The following is a 21,022-nucleotide window of genomic DNA, read 5'->3' on the forward strand; positions in this document are numbered from 1 at the left end:
ACCTGCTAGAGCTGAGCAGACTGATCTGAATAATGATAGCATTGATACCACCACTGATATTGGTATCAGATCAATACTAGTGCAGTGGGATCAATACTTTGTTCCTGTCCTCTAAGTTCAGTATGCAGCCCACTGACGTGTGTTAAACAAAAGTGTTTTCTTCTTAGAAATAAAGAAATATCCTTCAAACATGCATAATGAAAAATGACTGAACCTTTTTGTGTTGGCTGTCAATTTTATTTTATTTATAGCATAGCACATTTAAAGAACAGAAGTTGAGCCAAGTACTTTAGAGGCAGGCACATTCACATCTCCAGAATACATGAAAAGCTTTTGTCCTCTTAACTAATTGTAGTGGAGAGCAAAAATCACAGTGACTTAGTGGCTAATGATGACACAATGCTCGCCTCTACAAAAGCTGCCTTTATACTGGCCCTGTATTTACTCTGTATCGGATCAATACCAAAATCTGCAGTATCAAACAGCCCTAGCATCTACACAGAGACAAACGTGCTAACAGAAAACTAGCCAAGAGCCCGGAGAGATGATGAAGCTGAGTGCAAGCTGACCCTAGCACAGCAGCCAGACCCTGATCTTCAAAGGGCGACAAAAGCTATATTTCATGCTCAGTGACACTGAACACATTAGTGTTTGGTGCCCATCTATAAATTTCCTTCACTACATATCTTACTAACATGGAAATTAATTACTACAAGTGTCTTGCAGGTGACATAATCGTTTGTCTATGTTTGTCTATAATAGTTTGTCTATAATAGTTCTGCTTATATTAAATGTAATATAATACAAGATGGTTAAATTCGTTCTAGCAACAGTTAATTATCGCCTGATTTTGAAATTTAAAATCATGTTTCATTTTGGGAAGAAAAACTATTGAGTGACGGCAGGAAACAGGCTTAAGCTATCCATTCATTCTCCCTATAGTGGATGTACTGCAGCAAAATCAATAATCAATATGTGCACATTTATTATTTGTTAATGAGAACATATTGAGTATTCATTACCACTTACAGCATTGATATTTTTGCAGTGTGTCTCACAGTCCTCCCATGTAGGGTCTGAAAATGCTAAGCCCCTTGTGAAAAGTGGGGAAAAAATGACATTTTCAATTCAAGGCAGTCACTTGTCCCTTTTATTCCCACCCAGGTACATACAAACTCAACAGTACACCCAGGCACACTGTGCCACTACAGACAAGGTAAAACTCTTTTGCTAATCTAGCAATCCTGCAGCTCAGTTGCCTGTTTTGCTGCCATAGCACTAGTTACATACTGACTGCAAAATACTTCAAATTGAGTCTTTTTTTTTTATTTTTGCAAACCCTCGAGGTTTCAACTTAACTGACTCTGACTTCAGTTGCCTCGAGAGAAACCAAAAGCCTGCTTGAGCTTGAAGTGCTGATGCCGTGTCATAAAGCGAAGCCTTTTCCTTACGTGTTGCCGTTTTTGCATAATGTTCAAGGTTTGTGATGTTTGTTGATGCAAAATGCAGAACACAAGCAAGAAAATGAAAGGCCTTCAAGATAACGGGCAAACAAAAAGCCAGTTGCACCAAGACACATTTTTTCCTCAAGGGATCTTGTGGACCATATTTGTATTTCACATTTAAAAAATTCAGTCAAAACCAATGCCTCCAACACATTCTGACCCTCTAATTATATTAAGAAAAACACACACTTTCCACTCAGTTTTGAATATCTAATTAACAAGTCTTTGCCCTGCCCATGCTCAGCCATTATGCATCTTTAGACAAACACGCAACTAAATCATTACACCTGTTTATTCATAATTTCCTGTGTCATCGCTGTCACTTGGCTAACCCTTCATTAATATGACAAAGGATTAAAAGATTTTAATGCAATTCTATGCCGAGTCCCTCATAAATTTTAGCGCCCCCTCATCCTTTAATTACATCTGACAAGTGCGACGTATTTGCATACCGTAACCTTGCAGTCTCGCTTGGTCTAGGTCAGGCCTTGTTTTCTCTCCAAACACTGCTGCCAGTTAAATTATAATAAGTTAAAATATGAGTCGCCACCTTGAAGCACTTCCAGTCATCCCTATCGTCTTTTCCACAGTCAAATCAAGCACGGTGGCCATTATTAGTCTAAATAATAGGTACTGCTCTGAAATGTTTCCATTCTGATTAGGTGCCTCAAGCACTGATGATAACAGACGAAAAAGACTCGATTTATCTCACGCAAAGCCAATCATTTCATAAGAATGATTGGGCCAAATGCAGTTAGCGTGGCAGGTAGAAGAAGCTCTGAGAAATCCTTTACAGCAGAAAGACATCAGTTCGGATATTGTTATTTGGAGCGACTTACTTTGATTCAGTAATTGGCTCATAAATAAGTTAAAGAAAATGAGAAAATCCCTTTCCCCCTCTTTCTGTTTCTCCTCCTTGCTCAAGTCGAGTGTGTTTGCTTGTGCGCTCATCTGTGCTGACTAAACCAAAGTCTCAGGTGCTGTTGTGAACCGCTGACCTCTCTTGTCCATTCATATTTCTGGATGCCTGCTTAGGCAAGCTCAGTGTATTTGAATACAAGTTTGGAGAGCTGCTATTAGCTTTAATGTCAACACAACTTGAGCACCGGCTTTATGGGCTGACAAATACGAAGGGAAAAAAACATGGAAGTCACATTATTGACTGGAGGTGCAAAATGTTAAACTGACTTTTATAAAGCCAGTACCTCCCTCAGCTCCAAATCCCGTGATCTCCGTGAGCTCTGCGCAGGCAAAGAGTCCAGACGTATCCGTGGGGTTTGTGTTCCCACTGGAGTCATTTTAAGAATTAAGTGGCTTGGTCTTTTAGTATTCCTTCATGACCTAACTCAATCAAATCCTCCTACCCTCCCTCTCTCTTTCTCGCTTATCTGTGTCGCTAAAGTTAAAAAAAACAAAAACAAAAACCTCTGTCTCGTGTCTGATAGCGAAAGGTCTCTATAGACACTCAAACACGCAGGACACACACATACACACACGGAAATCTCAGAGGCTATAGAAAGTAAACAGGATTAACTGGCTATCCCTCACTCCACTGTAAACGGCCTGTAATGGCACTACTGCTTCTAAATCCCTCCACCTACCCCCCACCCCCCCTCCCGCTGCCTCCCTTTTCTATTAAACATGGAGGTTAATCCTCAGCCCCCCTTGTCCCTCGCGCCGTAGCCCAGGATAAGCTGTCAGAGCTGGGCTGCTGATACTCAGCACTGCTCCAACAGCCACACAGCCTGGACAGAGCATATGAGTGCATCTTTGTCTGTGTGTGTGTTGAGCATCTGTGTGCGCGTTTTCATTCGCCCAGACCTACATGCATGCATGCAGGCTTGTGTGCATGTTAAGTGTTTTTAAATGCATACCACTACGCATATATCAGTGTGTTTGCATGTCTGAATGTGGCTGTTTCTTTCTTTCTTTCTTTCTTTCTTTCTTTCTTTCTTTCTTTCTTTCTTTCTTTCTTTTTTTATTTATTGCCAAATTCAATTTGACTCTCTCTCTTCTTTTTACACAACCCAATCTCCACTGCAGTAAAAAGCTAACTCTGGAGCACCCTAAAGCAACAAAGTGCACTCAGCACCAGCAGCAACAGCTCCTGACTGAGAGCCATTGACACAAAAACACTAACCCACACCTTCTGGTCCTGTGCACTGGGTCTAAATGGCAGTACTGGGGGCTGACTGATGAATCACTAATGACTACCACACTCTTCACAGATGTCACAAATGTAAAAAAAAGTCAATGTGGTTTTTTTTGTTTCCCCCCTCTCCTAGCCCTCTTTCACTCAACTCGGTCGACCTGCTTGCTGTGTGGCGAGGGAAAAGTCAATACTGTATGGCTGGAAGAGGAGTCGCAGGAACCAGAAACAGTGGCCGGAATGACCCGTTCGGCTTATGGGTCAAAGCTATTGTGTTTTCCATATTATGGGAAGTTAATGTTTCCCTGGGGTCTGAAATGGCTTCCAGACCCCTGTGAAGTAATTCAAGCTCTGAGGTACAAAAATAATGAATAACTGCGGTTGCTTACCTGAAGGCCATCACCTTATTTTGACCCTCTTTACAGTTAATAAAAAAGAAGGGGGAAATAGAACAGAAGGGAATAACAATAATAATAAATCCTAAAGCAGGACACGAAAATCTTGAGGCTTACAAACCAGCCGATTATCTCAGGTTTACGCAATTTACTGAGTCCTTCCTTTAAAACAGGGAGGTCATCTAAAACTTGCGTCGCCAATCAGTGTCACTACTGTCAACTTGGCTTATCCATGTTCGCGGATTAAATGACTTGATCCGTCTCAGGAAACGTTCAAGACAGCTGTCACTTGCACGGCTTCATCCAAGGTTGGGGATAACAAGAGACAGAAGTGAATGTGACTGTGACAGGAGTTTTTCAACGCCGTGTCTGCACTGGCAACTAGATGCTACCCAACAGTGGGATTCTTGTAACTATGCTGTTAAGAAGACTAAAAATGCATTCAGCTTAGATAAACTCAATTAGATGTTCTCATTTCTCAGTTTTCAATGAGTGCGGCAACCATGAAACCCTTTTCCCCCCCTTCTTTTTCCTTGAGACTGAAGCATTTATAATATGCTGCAACTCACTACAATATTCTGCCTCTAACTTAATTTTTCTTTAGAGCAATGGCAGCAGAGGCACATTTGGTATGCGGTAATATTTGCTATTAAAAGAAAAAAAAAGGGATTTATTAAAGAAGCAAAACTGATGTAATTACAACTTTGGGTGTAACATTAGCCAGGGGGATGTATAAGAAACTTACCTCCAATATTCATACTCTTTTAACTGTATTTGCTCCTTTTTGGTGCGACCAGGTAGGGGTAGTGATGAATTCCAGTTTTTTTTTTGTTCCCAATTTTTGATCTTCTTCTGCTGACAAATGCCATGCAGGTAAAGTACAGCACGGTTTTTTGAGAGCTTTTTTGTGGGAAACACTGACCTGCCATTGCTGTAAACAGTAAAGCTGATGGCCTGGCAGCTAAACAATGAGCTGATGGAAATGCATTTTAAAAAAAGAAAAAAAGCAAAGGGTAAATGCACGGCATCAGTGAGCACAATACAGAAGCAATGCGTTACGCCGAACAGGGCCACATAAGTGCACAGCTCTTTATCTCTGCAATGCTGGTTGTTAATGCATTACAAGTGAGTGCAGAAAACATCCACTTTCCATCTCTCTGGCCCTCTCTCTCTCTCTCTCCCTAAGCTGTCTGCAAGCCGAGACCAGGCTACCTTTTCTGTTTGGTTGAACATTTCCTCCACCCCCCAAATCCTCTGTTCCTTACAATCACTTTCCATTTCTGTGACACACACAGTTACTCTCCAGCGCTTACTAGAGAACTAACCATTAAAAGAGAGAATCACAAAAGAGATTTTAATGTGTGACAAAAATGTACCCAAACTTCATCTCCTTCTGCTCCTTTGAATATTTAAAGCAACCGGTCTTCTCGTGGGCTTTGAGTACAAGTAAGCAGAGAGGCAAATTAAGAGCCAAAGCCAAGGGGGAGCATTTTGTGACCACAGTTTAGGGGTCAGAGCTGTGGCATAAAGTGAGAATGAAAACTGGAAATGTTAACAAGGTGAAAAGGGGAAAAAAAGAAGTGATGGGGGGTCTTACAAGAGATTCACAGGTAAAAAAAAACAGCTAAAAGGAATAAGGGAAGCAAGAAAATGGGTAAAAATAATGAACTAGATTTGGTGTGTTTTGGAGCAAAGGTGTAAAATAAATAGGGGGGTAGTGTGAGGTGTTACGCGGTGAGAGAATTAGGGTCCTTTGGGTGGATCTACGAGGAAGGTGATCGGGTATTTAGATGACCATTAGGGCAGGAGAACAGGTCAGTGAATCAGAATGTGCATTACCCTTAAATGCTAAAAAGCCCTCTTTCATCACGTCAAACACACACTGTGAGCCACGTGAACTATTTATAGAGGCACACGTTATGTGCTCCAGGCAAAAAAAAAATCACACAGAGACACAATAAAATCTCTTTCTTCCTCCCGTCGCCTCGCCTCTCTCACATCACACGGGACTAAAAAGAGCCCGACCTTGATCAAGTTTAAGCTCAAAAACAAACAAACAAACAAAAAAAACAAAGTTGCGTAATGGGAAGAATGACAGCCAGTCAACATATAATTAGACAAACACACAGTGATCAAAATAGCCATTTATACAGTACTGTGTCACAGTTTTAAAACTGACAGCTCCACTCAGGCTGCGCTCATTGTTATAAAGTAAGACATCTCACATAAAGCTCTGCTAGTCATGCCAGCCTCACCCATCCGTATCCTTCTGTTAACTCAATAAATGACTTAAGAGACTTAGTTCTCGGTGATATGTCTGACGGGGATAGTGGAGTCGGTGTACAGAAAATCATCAGCTCACTGACCTGAGCACCCTCTCCTCCTGGTAGTAGTTGCCTCGTTAACACCCCAAAGTCCCACAGAGTACATCAGGCTTTGCATTGGTGACTCACCGGGTCTTTAGCTTGCTGCGCTAACACGGCGTAGGTGGATATTCTGCTGCACAGGCATTTGGTATGGACAGCGGTTGATGCGAGCGTTTGGCAGCCTTCTGTGCCCCAGTTTTCTGCGCCAGCTTCCCTGGAGGTGGAGAGAAGGGTGGGTTGGTGGGGGGTGTTGGTAGAGAGGGTGTGGGGAGGTGGCACATGGGACATAAACAGTGACTGTGAGACACATACAAAAAAAACTGTCACATGACTACACATGGATACAGGAGGTTGTAGCTCAAAAGGGGACGGAAAGTTTTAACGGACTCGTTCTTCCCCACCGAGCTCCCCGAGCTCAACCATTCACGGCATATACGTTTAACATTCAGCGATCGGCACTCGGGCACCACCATGCTCTTTTACTCCTTTACAGCATCGCCCCACTTGTCCTTCTCCGTGTTCAGCAACCTAAACACTTTCTTTCACGTCTTTGTTCATCCTTTTTTTTTTCTTTTTTCCTTTTATCTATCCCATCTCCCTTTACATGGAAGAATGCCCTTAGAGTCTGGGGGAAAAATGAAAAGGATTGCATCGGCGAAAAGTTAACAAAAACCAGTGAGGCCTAAATGGTGTATGGGGCTTATGTGGAACTAAATGGTCAATTGCTTTGACACCTAGCACATTACTGCAAAGGAAGCAAGCGGCCAGAATCTCGTACAATAGAACCTTCAACGCTTTATTGCTCCGGATCTTTACCGTCCTTTTTGGCCCCCCGTTCCCTCCCTCCTTCCCACCCTTTCACTTTTCTATAAAAGCTCCCAACAGAAGGTCGAGTGTGGAGGTCAATCAATAAGAAGTGAACTAATTACCCTGAGAGTTCACACTGCACATTAACCTTACGATTAACCCTGGATATACTTTTATTTTAGTTGCCAGGACAGGTGAAAGCCATAGAGATGTTCTAATGGGGTCAAGAAGGCCAGCTTCATGACTTACAGCAAAAGAAGGAGCAAGTAATGTGTCAGTGAGAAATATTTTTGTTTCTTTTTCTCCTCTGTACCTTTCTCAGTGTTTTGAAGTGGGTGTGGCAACGTCCAGGATTTAAAGTAGAAACATCTGAGCTGATGACAGTTAAAATGTGTTCAGTTTCATTGTTAATCCAGTCCGATCAGGCCGCAGGCGAACAATCGCGATAAAGCAGATTAAGTGAGTATAAAACTTTTAGAAATGTCACCTTAAGATTTGAAACACCATGAAAGTTTGCTAAACTTTCATGATTTGTCATGAATATTTTAGGTTATAGTGAAATACTTCACAGGCTATATTCAATGTAGCATGCAAATATATGGAGTAGGTGTATGTTTTTTTTTTTCTTTCACCAAAGCCTCAAAAACTTTTTGCACAGATATCTGACAAACATCTTTCCAAAGTAAATACTTTTGTTGTAGCACGTAGGCACAACAATCTGACCACAAGAGACTCGGGTTTGATTTCAGGCAGCAGTGGCCTGCTTGAAAAAGAAAAAAAAATCAATTATTTGAAGCTAAAGACAAACCCTGTTTCTGTGGTAATAGTTGCCAGTTTCAAAACGAGGATCTTTAGCAGGAGAAGAAGGGGATCTATGTGAGAACAAATGCTTCCCAGCAGGGATTTAAGGTGATGAAAACGTACCTAGCGACTGATCTGTGTGAAAGAAAACACTCTGTACTTGATATCTTTATCACGGTAACAAATTGCTACCAATTTAGAAACCAATTTAGAATGTCTCTTTTTTGAAAATCATTTTGTTAGTTAGCAAACAACACAAACTTGTGCTGCTCATTTTGTTCTATAAACATTTATGGAGTAGGAGGAAAGATTACACACAACTGGAGAGGTATGCTGTTCTTTCTCTACTGCTTTAGTGAAGAACTTAATTACCTCATTCCAAGCTAATAGCATTGAGTACCCTCAGCAGTGGATGGAGAGAAAATTTAATAAAGTGCTGGCTGTTTCAGGACATCTGTTTATTAGGATTTATATATACAGCCTATATATTTGAAAGTTATTAAATATGCAGAAATCTATAGTTTAGAATAAAATTATTATCCCCTTGTGAAACTTAAAGTTTTGTAAACATTTCCCCATGTTTTTTTAATATAACATTATTTCTACTTGCAAACAATAACAGAATTATTGTCAATGGGTCAATGTTATCATCCCCCTGAAAAACGGACCTTTTTATTCACCCGTAGCACAAACCACTGCTGCAATAATGTGCTTTATCTTTGTAATGCTCAAAGCTTGTAAAATCAAGTTAAATGAAGTTAAAACTTTTTCCACACAGTACAAAAACGTAAGCAAGGGTTTGAGCTGCCACTTGAGAAAAACTAAATTTATCAGTATAGACTTAATAAAAAGAATTGTTGATGCTCACAAAGCAGGAGACGGAAACACAAAGTTATCACAGTGTTTCAAGAACTGTAGTGAGAAGTATCATCAAGAAGTTCAAAGAGAGCCACACAGTACAGAACAAGCCTGGCAGAGGTAGGAAGTGAAAGATTTCACAGACTCTAGACAGAAAACTAGTGAGATGTGTCCAAAAACAACAGAACTGCCAAGACATGAGTGAATGACTTAGTCAAGCCGGGAACTGCGGTCTCAAAAATCAGTAGGACCATGAACAGGAATGGACTTTGAAGTCTCAGACCAGGAAAAACGCCACTTCAAGCCAGACTGAAGGATGCCAAGTACAAGCTGAAGAAGGGTTATGCAAACTGGAAGCACATCCTTTGTTCAGATGAGAATAAACTAGACTAAACTACTGCATACTGTGTTGGAGAAAGAGGGAAGAGGTGTAAAACCCAAAACAGAACAGGTGGGAGTATTATGTTGTGGGGACGCTTCAGTGCGTCTTGAAGTGGGAATCTGGTAAAAGTGGAAGGAATCGTAAATAAAGAAGGAAATGTGAAGATTTTGAAAGTAAACCTCTAGTAGTCGGCAGCAAACCTAAGTCTGTTGTTGCTTTGTCTTCCAACACAACAATAACTCTGATGAAGAACTACCTCCAGAAGGCCAAAGAGAATGTTATTGACTGGCCTAGGCAAAGCCCTGACTTGAATCAATGACAATCTGTGGGCTGAACTGAAGACCATCACATCTGGAGAGAGAGCAAATGACTGCAGGCTGTTGTCCAACAAAAAGGATACACAATTGACTATCAGGCATCACAGAGTAAGGCTGGGCGATATGTAAAAATTTTCCAACCAACAATCGTCAGACCAGACATGGATGAACTAATTTCCCCCCAAACTTAGGACTGTCAGCGTTAATACAGCGTTAATGTGGCGTTAACACGGCGTTAACGCGATTCAAATTTTTAACCCATCTGGAGCGCAGAATAAACAAACTTTGGACAAAATGCCCAAAATGCATTGACAGAGACATTTCAGGGATTTTGACTCAGTCTGCGCTCCAGATGGGTTAATTGTTAATCATGTTAATCGTGATGACAGCGCTTTAACGCTGACAGCACTAAAAAAATATAGGAAGTTGACAATTTGTGATTTCTTTGGCTTTAAACCAGATGAAAGAGGTAAACCTAAGGATGTAACCAAAGCAATGTGCCGCTTGCGCAGACATATAGTGCAAGCAAAGTACTCAAACACGACTAATTTGCATGAGCACTTACGTGTCCACCATCCAGCTGAGTATGCTAGGCTATCGCCCTTGTAAAAACGATTGCAAATGGGCTCAGCCTATCGTCGATATATTCGTCCAATTGCCCAACCCTATCACAGGGACTAATGATTTTGACCCTTGCAGTTTTTTGTTTTTGTGAAATACTTTCTTGTCTATGTGCAAAGTATCAAAAACACTAGGATGTTTGGAAATGCTGTGTTGAAAAAAATCCTTGCTCTCTTTAACAGCTCTTGGGAAATCCTTTGACTGTAAAATCTGTATATCTTTAACAATTTAAAATTTAAATGAGACGAAACTTGGCTGACAGCTTCACTTCAATAAAATTAACAAGCTGTTTTGATTATTTTTGTCTTTATGGCATCTTAGGTTTTTATCCAACCTTTGGGGAAATAACAGAAGGATAGCTTTCAAAGAAGAATTCAACGATACTCCTCTGTGACGCCCGCTTAACATAGCTCTGTTGCACAAAACTCTGGATTTGAGAGCATAAATGAATGAAATAAACAAACACGCTGAACGGTTTCTGGTTCAAATTAGGAAAACCTAAAACTTTACTGTAGCTTTTACAGCCGTCCATCAAAAAAAGCAAACAGACAGTTAAAGAGGTACATGCTCTGCTTGCCACTTACATCACGTTAACTGCAGATCAGTAATATATACCACTCACGACTACTTCTGCTCTGACAGGCCACTTAAATATGATCAGTTTGACTGTAAATGACAAGAGTGTATCAACATTAACCCTCAAAAGTACGTCTGAACATGAAGGACTGCAAACAGGATCATAAACCAGACACATGCACACACACATGCACTGACACTCAATTCAAAATGTCACTAATAAGATGTGAGTACAATCCCCTGATGATCATCATCTGCACTATGACACTTCAAAGACTAAGGATCAGAAAACGAGTTACAGCAGTGAAGCTTAGAGACAGCTTGACAGGTATCAACATGGTGCAGGGCTTTGTGTGTTTTTGTGTGTGTTTGAGAGAGCGACAGATAGAGGAAGATAAAAAAAGACAAGGTGGGAGAGCGAAAAAACAGCAAGGATGAGGAAATATGTGTGTGGTATTTTTGCTGCTTTGGCTTGTGTATACGTCATTTATTTTACCTACCATCGTAGCTGAATAAGGCCCAGTCACAGAGGCCTAGATGGTCTAACTGGTCATGAGGTAAAAATGAGAAAAAAAAAACATTCCCTGACTGGTTGTTAGTGCTTGCTGGAGAGAAAATGATCGCTGAAGGTCCAGTCACACAGACCAACAGTAACCCCCTAGCAACCACCTGTCTGTGGGGGAAAAAAACATGTGTGCTTCCCAACCAGTCAGCAAAAAAATTTAAAATATTCCTTGTGACTGCTTTGGTCACTATGAAAGTGTTGGATTTGTCTACAAGCACGGGCCAGCTACTCTCCGAGCTGTCCTGCCCTAAACAGCTTCCCACTGGTGTCTCGTCACACCCCTGAGTAAATATATATTTTTGTCTCTGCTCTTTGTCTGACTGTCTGTTATCCTGCTGTTTGCCATTTTGTGTCCTGTCTCATTCTTACATATTCCCCTGAGTTTTGGTTTGTCCTTTTATTATTATTATCATTTTTTGTTGGCTTTATCCTGCTTTGCCCTGTCCTTTGGTCACAGTCTTTGAGAGTTTATTAAAATACATTTGGTTTATTTTATCTTGCATTGACATGCTGATATTTGCAAAAAATTTAAAAAATGCATTTCTTAATAGGGAAACTTCTTCCATCTGCTACCCACTTCTGACATTTCACTGATTACCATGGTTAGACATCCCGCAACAATGACTAGCTGACCACTTTTACACATCGAATTTGTGGAGGAACTTTTAAACTCTAAAAGGTTGTGGTGTGATGGAAAATTATGTTAACACACAAATCCCCATTTTTTTCATAGTCATATTATTAGCTCATGTGTGACCTCCCAAATGATGTCTAGTTAAGTACTTCCAAACGGCTTTGCTCACACAAGTACTGGGACGTGAAGTGTTACATGTTTTTAATGGTTAATTTATACATGCACATGAAAGCCTGTAATTTACTGGTCCAAACATTCAGACTACATGCAATAAATAAAACACACACACACACGGTATTCGACACTAGTCTCAGCAGAGAGGAAGTTGGCGTAATGAGAAACTATCTGACAGCACGCAGCGGGGGGGATCGCTAAAGATAACACCACACACACACGCACACAGACACAGACACACAAATACACATTATGTGACCTCTTTGTTTTGTCTGCCGGGTTTCAAGCTTAATTGACTGCTAACCTTCATCTACTACAGCTACACTCCACTGTTGGTTTTTGTGCCTTTCAGCAGAAAGTCAGCTTTGACTTTTATTTAGTTTTATGTCGCACACAAAGTTGGCACAAACCCCGAATGCTGGCATTGTAGATCCACTACAGCTACGGCTTCACAACACTGCTGTGACTCCCACTGGGCTCATAACAGTGTTAGATTATCAGTTAGGATCAGAGGGTGAGAAAAGATTAAAAGGACGCAGCTTTTGTGATACTTTTGTTATAGCCTTTGAATGGACCAGGAACTGCTGACAGCTCTTCTTATCATGGAAAACAGGTACCAGATGTACAAACAGGTCTGTATATTAGTACAGTTGGTAGATAGGCTATGGAATCCAAATGTATACTGCAAAGAGCTCAACCTGGCATTATAAGAAAAAACTACAAGATGTGTAAATATACATAAAATCAACCTGCTTTCTAGCATTGCTGTAACGGACACATCTGCTCTTTGGTCTTGACAAAGTTTTATTAAATGAATGCTAGAGTTGGTGATAACCCTCCCCGCTCAGTGGGGATTACGCACTTTACACACACATTAAACAAGAGTTTGTAACTAGGCAATGTGCTCATTGAGGCTGCTGCTGCAAGGCACTGCGCTGCTTTGCATTGCAATAAATATAATCATTAGTATCCTAACACTTAACATATGCACTTTATCTTTAGCTGCTTAATAAGTTACATAAGAAACCAGAACTGCAGCCGATGGGGATCTTATCATTTTGCAGGTGATTTATTGTATTAGACAAACTGAAATTTTGACCTGTGATAGTGTCAAATTGCAAGGTTAAGAGATCACCAGTGGAATTACTCTTAATCCTGTCAGAAATGCTTACAAATATGAATTAAACCACTGAGCTTGGACATTTCTCTCAAAAATGTGTATGTCTGCACAAGATGTTGATTAGTAGCACTGTTGTTACCAGATAAGCAAAAATGTTGACCTGCCGGTGGCAGGAACTTATTAAAATGCTTCCCATTTTGCTTCCTAATTGCTGGTAGAATGTTGTTGTGGCTGTTAAGAAAAAAATAGGAAAAATACTTTCCGAACAACAGCGTAAATTGACCTTTTATGTCTACTGAGAATAAATTGGCACCAAATCTTGCCTGAAAGGGCAGTGCTATGAAAGCCAATTGCCCCCTGTTAAGAAGCAAACAAAGGTTAAACATGCTTTGAATGACTAAAACTGAATGGCTTGATGAAGGGATTTCAGCTGTATGAAAGTGTCTCACATGCATACACACCAGTAGTGATGTATTGCCAGCACCTTTATAGTCATATAAAAAAAATACAGCACATGGACTTTTTTTCCAACGAACCAAATCTTGGATCTAGTATTCTCTTTCAAATTGTGTGGTGTTGTAATGTCAAGCTCTAAAGAGATCTCTCAAGGTCTGAGAAAAAAAAAACATGATTTGAATGCCTAAGACTAGGACAAGGAATTTTAAATGAAATCTCCAGGTTATTTGAAATACATGATTCCATTTCATGGAAAAGTTTGTCCAGGATTAGCTGCGTGTGCAAATACAGCCCAAGTGCAGACTGATGCAAGAGCACTTCCATCCAATGGTGTGTTTACTTATATCATTTAAGACAAGAGGTAGCATACATTTGGCATTAAAGATATGCCTTTACTATGAAAACACCTACAAGAAGCTGTTTCTGATAACTTTTAAGGTCAAGGGATTATCTTTCAACAGAGAAAAAACTACATGTACTGGTATATTTAAATAATTGTAGGTCATCCTTTAACATTTCACCATCAGCTTTTATTCATAAGAGACCCAAATATCCCAAATATGTCTCGTCAACCACCAACGTGCTGGTAAGTAAAGGTACAGAACAAAATGCACATTAGGTCTTTATAGACAGACTGCGCTTTTACAGTAGATGTAAGCAATTTTAGCCACTTTAATCCACTTATCTGAATCAGTTGGTACCATTCAATATATAGTCATAGCTAAGCATTTAAACCAGTTTAACAGGAGAAAATGTTGTTCTACACAGCTGTCAGTGATTTAATAAGGATTAACATTATCAGCTAATTTCAGCTGCTGGCAAATGCTGTCAAAGTGATTTAGGAGATGTATGCAAAAAATAGTTTAGTCCATTTTAAGTTCATTGCTCGGCTTCCCGGGACTCATTTTGGTGTTGTCAAATGTTTGGAAAAATCTTTTCCTGTGTTCTTCAATGGTCAGAAATGCAGCGAAGCAAAGGAGAAAAACAGTAAAAATGTGGAAGCGGAATAGGCAAACAGCAATAAAGCGCAAAGAGGTGAATAAAGCATTGGGGAATGACAGAATTATTTCACGCATAGATGGAAATCAGTAGCATGTGAATCACAGAAAGTTTTGTCCTCATTACAAAAAAGAATTCTCTGAAGTCAAATTGCTATAAAGTCTTTAGACGACTGCAGGACCAGGTATAATGTTCACTGCATGAAATTGTGAAGACAGTGAGCAAATTGCCACAGACAGTGTGTAACCCAGTGCTGTAATGCTTTTTTGAAGAGAAGAGAGAGTAAAGTCATTGTCTATAGCAGAGGGAGAGCTGGTGATAGACAGTGGAAACAGAGAGCTAATGAGTCACAGGCAGAAGGACCAGTGTGAAGGGGAGGGTTTGTTGTACTAAGAATTGTGAGTATTATGGAAGTAAATGACCTCAAGAAGGGAATGATTCAGATATCACTGTGTTCAGATTCATCAACATACATGCGCATCAGTGGTATCATATGGCAATGATAAAAACTTATGATAACAACTGAAGTATGTACTTATTGCTCACTTGTGAATTTATATAGTAATAATTTTTCCCTCAGTATCTACAATATGAAGAAGACTGTACATAGTGCATTTTGTTATGATAATCTTAGGTTGCTTTAACCACTACTAATATAGTACTATGTTTTTCCTTGTTTTGTATTAGCATTTACACAAATAAATAATGTGCTTAACTGACATATTACAGTCAAACTAACTGCTCAGTTACACTAGAGTAGAAAATAAGACAGAAACCATGTTAGAAATACGAAGAAGTAGCCTGATGAGTGTATAAATTTTTGTAAATAGTTGCAATGAAATAACATCTCTCAGACAGACTTACAAAAAGTCTGTGTCGATGACCACAAGACATCTGCACTGCATCGAATCATATCTGTTATTAATCTCTGTCTCTCTTCCACAGCATGTCTTTATCCTGTTTTCCTTCTCTCATCCCAATCGGTCGCAGCAGATGGCCGCCCCTCCCTGAGCCTGGTTCTGCCGGAGGTTTCTTCCTGTTAAAAGGGAGTTTTTCCTTCCCACTGTCGCCAAAGTGCTTGCTCATAGGGGGTCATATGATTGTTGGGTTTTTCTCTGTACTTATTATTGTGCTATCTACTGTACAATATAAAGCGCCTTGAGGCGACTTTTGTTGTGATTTGGCGCTATATAAATAAAATCGAATTGAATTGAATTGAATCTCTACACAACAAGGAACTTGACTCAGCTGATTGCCAACTGGTTGCATTCTGATCGGTTCCCAACCAACATTGCACACACAGCTTTCTTATTCTTATTGCAAAGTGAAGTGTGAACACTGCATGTAACGGTGCAAAAGATATGACAATCCACAGTAGTAAAATCAAACATAGAAAAGGTTGTAGTTAATAAAATGTATTCAATTTAGCCGCTAGAGTATCAAGGTTGAGATATGTGCATGATATCATCTTTCAAAAGCTAACTAATATTTGTTGAGATGGGTGTTTGGGTAATATGTTTGCACTGGATCTGCTTTTATGCACTGTGTGTTTTTACCTTCTTCTTTTAGTTTTTTATTGTGAGGTTTCCTGACATTTTTGTACTGCTCTCATTTCTGCATTTGTGACTCCTGTCTGTGAAATGTGTTACATAAATAAATATTGCTTTCTTGCTTTCACACTCGTGGCGTACGTGAGCAAAAACAGAAGCCATCTGTTTTTATTGTAGCCCTGTATGGGAAAGACTCTCACGAGGTGCATCCTGATTCTAAAAAGACAACATACTCAGCAAGATTACTAAACTCTGTGGGCAGTGGCGACATGTCATGGACTCAAAATGTTTAATCACATTGTGATTATCTGCTTGTACTTGATAAGAGAACACAAGGGCAGGGTCATCCTGGTGTGGCAGCTTGTTGTTACCATGTTAAATCCAACGGGTTGGATTTTAATCCGGTCAAGAAATTTTTAAATGTTACTCCTTCCTGTCACTGAATTTCCTAATGGTCCAGCTGTTTAAATGTGAAACTAAAGTTTTTTATTTACTGCTTAATTTTTATTTTTCAAATGTAATTTTCAGTGCTGTTGTGCAATTTATGTTATTGTATGTCCGTATCATGTTTTGGCCAACATGTTTGAGAGAACTCTTCAGGTAAAAATATAATATCAAGTGTTATGTTATAGTATTTATAGTGTTTAGATATTTGTGTGACCATATTTAGAATTTTTTTTTGTTATTGTTGAGTCAGTATCTGCTATAGCATGTCATGCTGCTGCAACTGTTATAACTCCTACTATTACTGCTACAACAACACGCACTACAACAATAATGAGAACGTATTTAACAGGACACTTTACAAAAACACAGGAACAAAGCAGAAAAATTAATAAAACAATTCAGCACAATGCATTACATTTGAGTTACTGAAAGCACATGGAGCTAAATAAAGTAACATGCATATATATTCTATTTCCTACTTGTGTTTACATCTTTCATTCATAAAAAGTAACTTCAAGCTGATAACCTTTGGTTCTAGATGTGACATCTATTTATAAAGTAGGCAGAACGTACAGCTCAGTCATCTGTCTCAGGAAAAATAACTGTATTTACAATTATTTGAAATAACTGCAACAAATTTTCATGAAAATCAGATTTTTGAAATAACCACATGGAATTCATATTACCAGATGTGTCAACTACATGGGTACAGACTCTGTGTTGGAGAGCTTTGTAATCCACAACCGCTAAAAGCTAACTAATTAAAAAAAATCACTCAATGATGCCGACTTCTTTATGCAATGGCACAAATGAAGGGAAATGGGTAGGGCGTGACTGGGCGGGGTAAGGGTTTTCTCTCTCTTTTTTAAATGTGTTGTTTCATTGTGGATTTTTTTCTGACTGATTAAAATGCTGTATTTATTTTTTTAAACAATCAAAGAATAAGATCAACAGCAATAGTACCGTAAAGTTATCTTTTAACAGAATGTTTTAAACTGCGCTGTAGGTTATCTGTTTATCTGAATATAATACTGCACGGTATATACTGCTAGGGTTCTAGTCTGAACCAAGGTTGAATCCAGTGGTGAAAACAGGAAAACAAATGTGTAGAAGAGATTATCTTTTCTGATAGACATTACTTCTGTGGCTACCAGGGAGCCAGACAGCACATTTACCAGACGGGCAGTAAATCCTCGCCTCTTACTTAAAATATAGCTCGAAAGCACTGACACAAATCTTCACATGACTCAAATCATCTCTGCCTACTCAACGCTACATACCACCTACTGTGAAGGATTGACTACTACACATTTGTTGTGGTATACTGCAGCAAACATATCTGCCAGAATATAAGACCATGTTTGTGTGTCTGTATGCATAAAACTATTTGACCCAGATTTGAACTGATTTTAAGCGTTCCTCTGTTCCACCGACTGATGTAAAGACTGGTCTTATAACCAGAAAAACATGCTATGAGATTATGGGAAGCTTGTCGTGATTTTTACATGCAAGGCTGTACAGATCATATTTTTGAATGTACATGAAATGTTTATTGATTTGAAGGCTGTGTTTGGTGAAATGATTATGAGAAAAACATAATTTAGGCGTCTCTTCTGATGCACGCATTGCTTTTGTGGCTGGGTCAGTGCAGGACATAAAAGTTTGTGCCTTGCGGTTGCCTCCGCTCACCAGCTGCAGATTACATTAGTGATGCGCAATGACACTTGCTTCCTTTCTGATCTGATACCAAAAATAACCCAGTCTGGTATTCCCAACAAGAGTGTCAACACAGATTCTTGTAAAGCTTAAGCATTAAGAAAAGATATAAAAAGCAGGCTGTAGCATTTCATTCCTCATCTTGGTGTATTCTGATGCTTTTGACACTTGCCTGCAAGCAAGAGATCTTCTTATTTCTTTTTTTCCAATCTCCTTTTAAAGTCACCAGGAACCTCTCTACTGCTTACACTGCAGTTTTTAAAATACCACTGTGACCAGTTGCAGTTGGGTCTCTTTCATTATGGCTGTGCTCAGGTGGTAGACCAGGTCATCTAACAATCAGAAGATCAGTAGATTGACCCTAGCTCCTCCTTGGGCATCATACTAAACCCCGAGTTGCCTTTGATGCAACCATTGGCTTGTGTGTGAATGGTAGTAAAAAGTGCTTTGCTATAGATAAAGGCACATTATTAATGTGTGTGTGACTGGGTGAAGGAGTCTTGTAGTAGAAAGCCAATTGAGGGCTCAAACAGAGTAGAAAGGTGCTATATAAGTACCAGTCCATTCACTATTTACTATGGACCACGAACTTGCATGGAGAACAAATGTGTCAAACTGACCTAATTTTATGTTGAGGATCATCACGGGTAATGAAAGCTGGGTTTCCAGCTCCAACCCAGAAACCAAACAGCAGTCTGATTTTCAGGGCTGGAGTTGTGAAACCATTTCTTACACAGGGCCTACGACTGTACTGACCTACACAGTACTGTTTTACAAATCTTTAATGATGTATGTAGCCTCTCAAAATCCACTAGCTACTATTGAAGAAAGGTCGTACTGAACAAGTTTAATCAAAAACATACACAGTATTGGCAATAAAACGGATATCACAGGATCACAGGGTTGAGCTGATTCCTCTCTCTGAACTGAAAAGTTGCAGCCCCGTCTTTGTACAGCTTTTAACTGTGGTATTACTTTATAACCTAATCTGCATTTGATTTTATCATTCTGAAGAAAATGACATTCTGCAATTTTAGGAATAGAAGGCTCCTATTGTATAAACATGAGCATACAAACTAAACCCGAGATGGATTTAAATGACTTCCCAGCAGTCGGTGATAAATGTTGCCATAGCTACACACTCTCTTTTCTTTACCTGGATACTGCCTGCCACTGCTTAAAAAACAAAAAAGATCAGTGACAGAAGACTGTCTCAACCTTTCTTCTCCTCCTCAGACCCACCCCGTCGGCTCACACATATAAACTGATGTAGTTTGTGTATGACAATCAGAAGGAAGCACTTTTTAAATGACTTCGTATTGTATCATTTCTTGATTATAATACTCACATGTGCCTCATGTTACTCAGCTTACATACACAAATACTTTAAATGTGAAGAATAATTAAAGAGCACGAACTCCTAAATCATGTAAAGATGTTCTTCATTTGAGTCATGGGTCTAAAGATGGAAGATATCTTTTGCTGTATACACTGTGAAGCCAGTTACGGCAACTTTTTTGGATCTGTGATATACCATCAACGAAATAAAATTGATTTGACCTAACATGATCGGACTTCCAGTTCCTGGGCATGGATATACAGAGGGATCTGACCTCTGAGTGCAAACACCACAACACTGGCACAGCAGAGACTTTACTTCCTGAGGACCCTCAGGAAGAACCACCTCCCCTCAAAACTGCTTGCGTCCTTCTATGGCTTCTCCATAGAGAGCATACTCACATACCGCATCTGTGTGCGGTTCAACAGCTGCACAGCAGCAGACAGGCAAACGCTTCAGAGGCTCATCACCACTGCCCAGAAGCTGATCGGATACCCTCTCCCCTCCCTGGAATATCTTTACAGTTCCCGCTGTCTCAAAAAAGCCCAGAGCATCCTGAAAGATCCATTCTAAACCGGACACTTTCTGTTTGAAGTGCTGCCCTCAAGCAGATGTTTCAGGACATTAAAAAGAAGGACAGACAGATTAAAAAATAGTTTTTATCCAAATCCTGAACTCTGCTAAATGCTGCTGGAACTGTGCATTTAAAAAAACAGGGAGAATGAATCATGCAATGAATGCCTACAGAATGTGAAGTATCTCACATGTGTGGTATTAACAACTTTCCCTTTTAGAATTTTTTTATGGTTACTTTTAGAGACTTTAGAGTTTTTAATATAATACATAGATTTTTTTTTAGCTGACGTATTTTAAACTTATATGAGATATTTGCACTGATGCAATTTAATTGAATTTCTTTGCCCAAAAGGAATGACAATAAAGATAGTATTATTACACTTTATTGTACTTATTCTGCTACTGCTGTATGTATATGTCTACCATATTAATGTGCAAAATCACTGAGAGAAAGAAAAAAAACAGTCACATTTCTTGCATGTGTTCACATGCTTGGGCAGCAAAGCCAATTCTAACATAACACAAAGACGTAGCTGTGACAGTCCACAAAATTGGATGTTGCTGCTAATGAGCAGATTTTAAAATGCAGATGTTTCACATACATCTTCAACTCTGCAGCACAGAAGATCACACTTCCAAGGGCCTGACATAAGTTTAGTGTAAATGTTA

The 21,022-nt window shown here is 39.5% G+C and overlaps 1 protein-coding gene across 1 annotated transcript in view; it reads right to left on the reverse strand.

Moving 5' to 3' along the window:
- The window catches only part of adgrb2 (adhesion G protein-coupled receptor B2), a 170,297-nt gene that overhangs the window by 54,109 nt on the left and 95,166 nt on the right, over positions 1-21,022 (reverse strand). Inside the window, exon 15 of the mRNA XM_039605297.1 lies at positions 6,503-6,629. Within this exon, the coding sequence (XP_039461231.1) occupies positions 6,503-6,629 (127 nt within the window). The remainder of the gene's footprint in view (positions 1-6,502; positions 6,630-21,022) is intronic.

This window comes from Oreochromis aureus, linkage group 22 (genome assembly GCF_013358895.1).
Source record: "Oreochromis aureus strain Israel breed Guangdong linkage group 22, ZZ_aureus, whole genome shotgun sequence".
NCBI classification, from domain to species: Eukaryota; Metazoa; Chordata; class Actinopteri; order Cichliformes; family Cichlidae; genus Oreochromis; species Oreochromis aureus.